At 41.4% G+C, this 6,325-nt stretch overlaps 1 protein-coding gene across 4 annotated transcripts in view; it reads left to right on the plus strand.

The window, feature by feature from the left end:
* The first annotated feature begins 1,899 nt into the window (after positions 1-1,899).
* MSRA (methionine sulfoxide reductase A) overlaps positions 1,900-6,325 on the plus strand; it is a 798,651-nt gene continuing 794,225 nt past the window's right edge. For all 4 annotated transcript variants that reach the window (XM_023736743.1, XM_012557226.2, XM_023736744.1 and 1 more), the window contains exon 1: positions 1,900-2,269. In XM_023736743.1, the coding sequence (XP_023592511.1) occupies positions 2,134-2,269 (136 nt within the window). In that variant the 5' untranslated portion in view covers positions 1,900-2,133. The remainder of the gene's footprint in view (positions 2,270-6,325) is intronic.

The following is a 6,325-nucleotide window of genomic DNA, read 5'->3' on the forward strand; positions in this document are numbered from 1 at the left end:
TTTTTTTTTTCAAATTATTAGCATGACAAAGCCGTCACAAGCCTAGAAGAGACACTTTAGCATGCTTTCAGGAAAGGACTGTAGAACCTACTTCGTATAATCTTATAGCAAAAACAAATCAAAAGTAAATATTGAGGCACTCTTTTGTCCAAGGGAAATCTAAATTATAAAATAAATAAGTTTAATGCTATTTGTCTGGCAATATCCTACAATAGGTGGAGCTAATCCTCCTTATGACACACACATTAAAACAAGACCACATTAAAACAGGAATGTAACTAAACCCATAGTGGGGGGAGGGGAAAGAGCCTTCTCATTTTTATGGGTATAATCCTGAAGTTCCTTCCCTCATCTGGGATTATCTGCCCACTTTGACAGAACATTTGTATAAACCTAAAATTTCACAACTCCCTTATCTGGCTCCAACCACATTATTTAGGCTGAAAAATCTGTCAGAGGAACAAATGCTTTTTCCTCTGATTTGAGCAACAAGAAAGATACAACAGCACCATCAAATTCACCTAAACTGTGCTAACAGTGGTATTAGTGCATTTCTCCTCTATTTTCCCCCCTGTAAAATGGGTTTAAAATATATCTTATCTACCTACCTACTGTAAAAATTAACTCCCCAGAAGCTTGGACAACACTCCAAGACTTCTGCGCATCTTATCCTTAAATGAATCCCTGCAAACCAACCTCATTAATCTCTCAAGAATGTCGCTTCTAGTTTTCCCAAGGACCTTGCTCACTTTGAAGTAACAGATGGTAGATGTTTACCTAGAAGTTTCTTTTTCCCAAGACCTGTATCTCTAGGATTTTTTGTATTCCATGTGACTTGTTCTTCTGCACTACTATATAACCTTCAAAGAACCAACTGTACATTCTTTTATCACAAGATGGTAAATGGCATATAAGCCAAAAACCACTTTGCAGTAGTCAATAGTTTCTCCAGAACTGACTGCTCTTTTGCAAACGTTTCTCTCTCTCCCTATCTTTCGCTCTCTCAGTAAAAAGTTGACCTCTTTGTCAGACTCTTTTGTTTTTAACACTACTATAGCTCTAACAACGGAGTCCTGGAGGGGCAGTGGTTAAGAGGTGGCTGCTAACCAAAAGGCTGACAGTTCGAATCCGCCAGCTTCTCCTTGGAAATCCTATGGGCAGTTCTACTCTGAACCACACGGTCGCTATGAGTCGGAATCAACCAGACCACAACGGTTTTTTTTTTTTTTTTTTAAATAAATCTAGCAAGGAGCCCTGGTGGCGCGGTGGTTAAAGGGCAGGGCCACTAACCCAAAGGTCAGCGGTTGGAACTTACCAGTTGCTCCATGCGAGAAAATGCGGCAGTCGGCTTCCTTAAAGATTAAAACCAAAGCCACTGAGGTCAAGCCCAACTCATAGAGGCCCGAACATTTAAGGCAGCAGACTAATAAAGATTAACCTTGGAAACCCCACGGGGTAGTTCTACTTTGGCCTATAGGGTCACTATGATTCTGAATTGACTCTGTGGCAAGGGGTTTGGTTTTTATTTTTTTGGTATAAATCTAACATTATGTTGTTATATTGAATACATCTTCTCTTTTCCTAGCTTTTAGAGAATTGCGCTTAGTTTTTATTTTGGATAAATACTAATTCTTTTAGTAATATCATTATAATGGCTCCAATGGAAATATGCATAAATTTCAGCAGTCCCTAAGGAGATGGTGAAACGTGAACGAACTTTAAAATCAAATTGCAACACAAAAGCCAGGCATTATTATTTTTTGGCCTTTGTCACTGAGTACAGTTGTTCTTTGCTTGAGAAGTTTGTCCTTAAGCAGAGAGCCAGAAAAACTGGCTGGGTACTACCGTTACCACGCACCCACTTCCGGGAAAGGACACGCCTACAGCCTGTCTTGCCCCAAGTCTTAGGTAACCTCTGTTTCGAGGTGGCCTCTTGCACAATCAGGAGCGCACGCGGCCTCGGAGACCCGCGCCCGCCCGCAGCTCGGCCCAGTGCACGCCGGTCCCGCGCCGCCGCCGCCGCAGACAACGACGAAGAAGAGCGCCAATCTTGGGCTCAGTAAGAGTAAGCTCCGCTCGCGGCCGCGCGGTTCTGCCCCACAGCGCGGCGGCCGTTCGCCTAGCGCTCCGCCCATGCTCTCGGCGAGTAACAGGGTTCTCCAGCTGTTCCACAGCCTTTTTCCTGCCCCAAGAATGAGCGATTCTACTTCTAAGATCGTCAGCCCTCAGGAGGCCTTGCCTGGCCGGAAAGAGCCGATACCAGTAGCGGGTAAGGACGCGGGCACGCAAAGAGGGCACAGTCGTCGCTGGTTCGCAAGCGCGAGAGCTCTGGCGGCTGTTCTTAGTCCCCCACCTGTCAAGGAATACCGGGGCCTGCTTTGGTTTGGGCTTTAGTCCGGGTTCCGCGCAGGAGCGATGAGGCGCTAGCAAGGGAGCAAAGAGTATCCACCGGGGTGGGTTTGAGCTGACTCTTTCTCAGCTTCTCATCTTGCTAAAACAAAACACTCCGAAGGAATCTAGTGTGTTGATATAACTCACCTATTGTGTAAAATACCTTGGCGGCTGCAAACTTTGGATAGGAAAATCACTGACCTGAACAGGTGTACGCCACAGGATGTGTTTTGTGTCTCTTTCTTTACGCTTTTGCCCGGGGCACTGTTTCCGGCCACTTGCAGCGATGTTGCAGTGCTGTACAGGCACTGGGAGGATACAGAACGGTGAAAGCTTAAGTGTTGAAACTGAATCTCAGTCCGGAGCTGTGGCTGCTGAAATTATTCTCAGCCTCCTGTTATCCTCTAGGACACCCCGGGTTTCCCCAAATGGCAGAAGTGGCCCTGGCCCTGCACTCTGTTGTGGAGGAAAAACATCGTAAAGTTTAGTAAAGCAAAAAGAAAGTTTTATTTGGCATATATTCAAAAGGACAAAAGTGGGAAGCGGACAAGCATGCTGCCAGAGCTAGAATGTCTACCCAAATCCGAGGAAGGTTACAGAGTCATTAGTATATAGCAACATCACAAAATAGGTAGAATCATTGAAAGCGTCACCTTTTCACAGATTGGCTAGAAATTGTGATCTTACATTTTGAATCATCTTTCTTAACAATCGTTGGTACAGGTTTCGATTACAAAAGTCAGGAGGGTCTTCAGTGGTCCAACAAATTTCTATTCCCTAAAAGCTAATAAAAAAAGACAAAAAGTGGGAAGTCTTTTGTGTTAGGTTTGATTGCCCTTTTGCAAAAACTTCCTTAAGATAATTTCTCTGATTGTCCCATCTATTGTCTATCTCAGGGCCCAGTTGATGTGTCTTTGTGCCTCTGTGAGGGCCCAGCCCAAGCTGGGTCAGATTTCTCCATGCACAAGGTCAGGGAATAATGATTCCAAATATTATTTTCTAAATCAACTCCCTCCTCTGCGTGGGGCTAAGTGGGTGGTCTGCGTTCTTAGGTGAGGTGGGCCCCTGTGTATCAGTGGTGCGAAAGTGTTTTTTTAGAGCAAGACTTCCCAAACTTTAAAAAAAAAAAAACAATTCAGTCAATAGCATACCAATACTTTTGGAAAATATAATAAAAATGAATAACTAGAAAAATGACCACGTACTTGCATGCCATACCCATTGGCCTTGAGTTGATTCTGACTCACAGTGACCACTGCCCTGGTGGTGCAGTAGTTAAAGCGGTAGGCTGCTAACTGAAAGAGTGGTGAACTCACTGGCTGCTCTTGGGGAGAAAGATGTAGCAATCTGCTTCCGTAAAGATTACAACCTTGGAAACTCTTTGGGGCAGTTTGCACGACATAGTAATGTTAAATTGCTAGAAAAGTCTTCAAAAGCATAGTCTCGATTTCTGCCTCAGACTGGTAACAAACAGTTCCCAGACAGCAATAGTAAGGACCATACTATGAGTAGGATTACATTAGTACAGTGATTCTCAAAGTGTGGCCCCCAGAACAGCAGCATCTGCATCACTTGGGGAGCCTTGCCCCTGACTACCGAATCAGAAACTGGCGTGGGCCCGACCTGATTTTTAAACAAGCCCTTTGGGTGATTCTAATGCACCCTATCGTTTATAAACCATTTTCTTAGAGCTCTGGATGGTTGGTTAAGTGATGAATAATTTTTTACTTATGGTTTAATGCCAAGATATTTCCTGCATTTAAAAATGCCCTAAAAATTCCTGTATTTTTCTTTTCCTTAAAGAATTGTTGAGTGTAGCAGGAGATCATGGCAAGCATTCATACCATCATATAGAATGAGATTAGAGAAGATAGAGAATTATTAGATTTGAGGCAGTTTGGAAACTGATACTGTGTGACCTTTTTCTCAATCACCTACATTAGCAGTTTCTATTCCCTACTTCTCTGATCACTTTGCTTCCAACCCTATGCCACCTATTCCCAGCCCTAGAGATTTATTTATTTTTGACTTAAAGTCAGAGAATGAATTTTGAAAAAAATCACAGATTTTTCTTAATTTTATTTACGTTTTATTAATTTATTTAAAAAATAAATTCTCTTTTACAAACCAGGATTCATAAATGGATGTTTAAAGATAATACTTTCTAAAAGCTAACCTTCTCCAGCTTGTACTGTACAGTTTTTATACACTACAGTGTCTTTGGTATGCCCTCCCGGACACATAAAAATCAAACAAAAAATTCTTTATCAGATTTCTAAACCAGTTCAGGATTTTACCTTTATCGATATCAGTTGTTCACCACTTGTTTATCAGTTTGTTGTACTGTGGTGGCTTGTGTGTTGCTGTGATGCTGAAAGCTATGCCGATATTTCAAATACCAGCAGGATCACCTGTGGTACACTGGGTTTAGCAGAGCTTCCAGACTAAGACAGACTAGAAAGAAGGACTGGCGAGCTACTTCTAAAATAATTGCTCAGTGAAAACCTTATGAACAGCAAAGAAGCATTGTCTTGATATAGTACTGGAAGATGAGCCCTTCAGGTTGGAAGGTGCTCAAAATACAAGTGGGGGAGAGCTGCATCCTAAAGTAGAGTCGACCTTAATGATGTGGATGGACTAAAGCTTTTGGGACCTTCATTTGCTGATGTGGCATGACTCAAAACGAAAAGAATCGGCTGCAAACATCCATTAATAATTGGAATGTGGAATGTACGAATTATGAATCTAAAATTAGAAATTGTCAAAAATGAAATGGACTGCTTGAAGATAGATATCCTAGGCATTAGTGAGCTGAAATGGACTGGTTTGGGGCATTTTGAATCGGACAATCATATGGTCTTCTATGACAAATTGAAGAGGAACGGTGCCACATTCATTGTCAAAAAGAACATTTCAAGATCTGTCCTGAACTATAATGCTGTCAGTGATAGAATAATATCCATACGCCTATAAGGAAGGCCACTGAATACCACTATTATTCAAATTTACGCACAAGCCACTAATGCAAAAGATGAAGAAATTGAAGATTTATACCACCTTCTGCAGTATGAAATTGATCAAACATGCAGTCAAGATACATTGATAATTACTGGTGATTGGAATGTGAAAGTTGGAAACCAAGAAGAAGGATCAGTAGTTGGAAAATATGGCCTTGGTGATAGAAATTACGCTGGAGATTACATGATATAATTTTATAAGACCAACGACCTATTCATTGGAAATACCTTTTTTCAACAACATAAACGGTGACTATACATGTGGACCTTGCCAGATGGAATACCCAGGAATCCAATCGACTACATCTGTGGAAAGAGACGATGGAGAAGCTCAGTATCAGTCAGAACAAGGCCGACTGAAGAACAGACCATCAGTTACTCATATGTAAGAGTAAGTAAAGCTGAAGAAAATTAAAACAAGTTTATGAGAGCCAAAGTATGACTGTGAGTAAATCCCACCTGAATTTAGAGACCATCTCAAGAACAGATTTGACACATTTAACACTAATGACTGAAGACCAGATGAGTTGTGGGATGATTAAAGGACATCACACATGAAGAAAACAAGAAGTCATTAAAAAGAGAGGAAAGAAAGAAAAGACAAAAATGGATGTCAGAAGAGAGTCTGAAACTTATTCTTGTAGCTAAAGTGAATGTAGCTAAAGTGAATGGAAGAAATAAGTAAAAGATTTGAACAGAAGGTTTCAAAGGGTGGCTTGAGAAGACAAAGTAAACTATTATTACAATGAAATGTGGAAAGGCCTGGAGTTAGAAGACCAAAGGGAAGAACATGCTTGCCATTTCTCAAGCTGAAAAAACTGAAGAAAAAATTCAAGCCTCAAGTTGCAATATTGAAGGATTCTCCAGGGAAAATATTAAATGATGCAGGGAGCATCAAAAGAAGATGGAAGGAATAC

The sequence above is a fragment of the Trichechus manatus genome, unplaced genomic scaffold, assembly GCF_000243295.1.
Source record: "Trichechus manatus latirostris isolate Lorelei unplaced genomic scaffold, TriManLat1.0 scaffold00091, whole genome shotgun sequence".
NCBI classification, from domain to species: domain Eukaryota; kingdom Metazoa; phylum Chordata; class Mammalia; order Sirenia; family Trichechidae; genus Trichechus; species Trichechus manatus.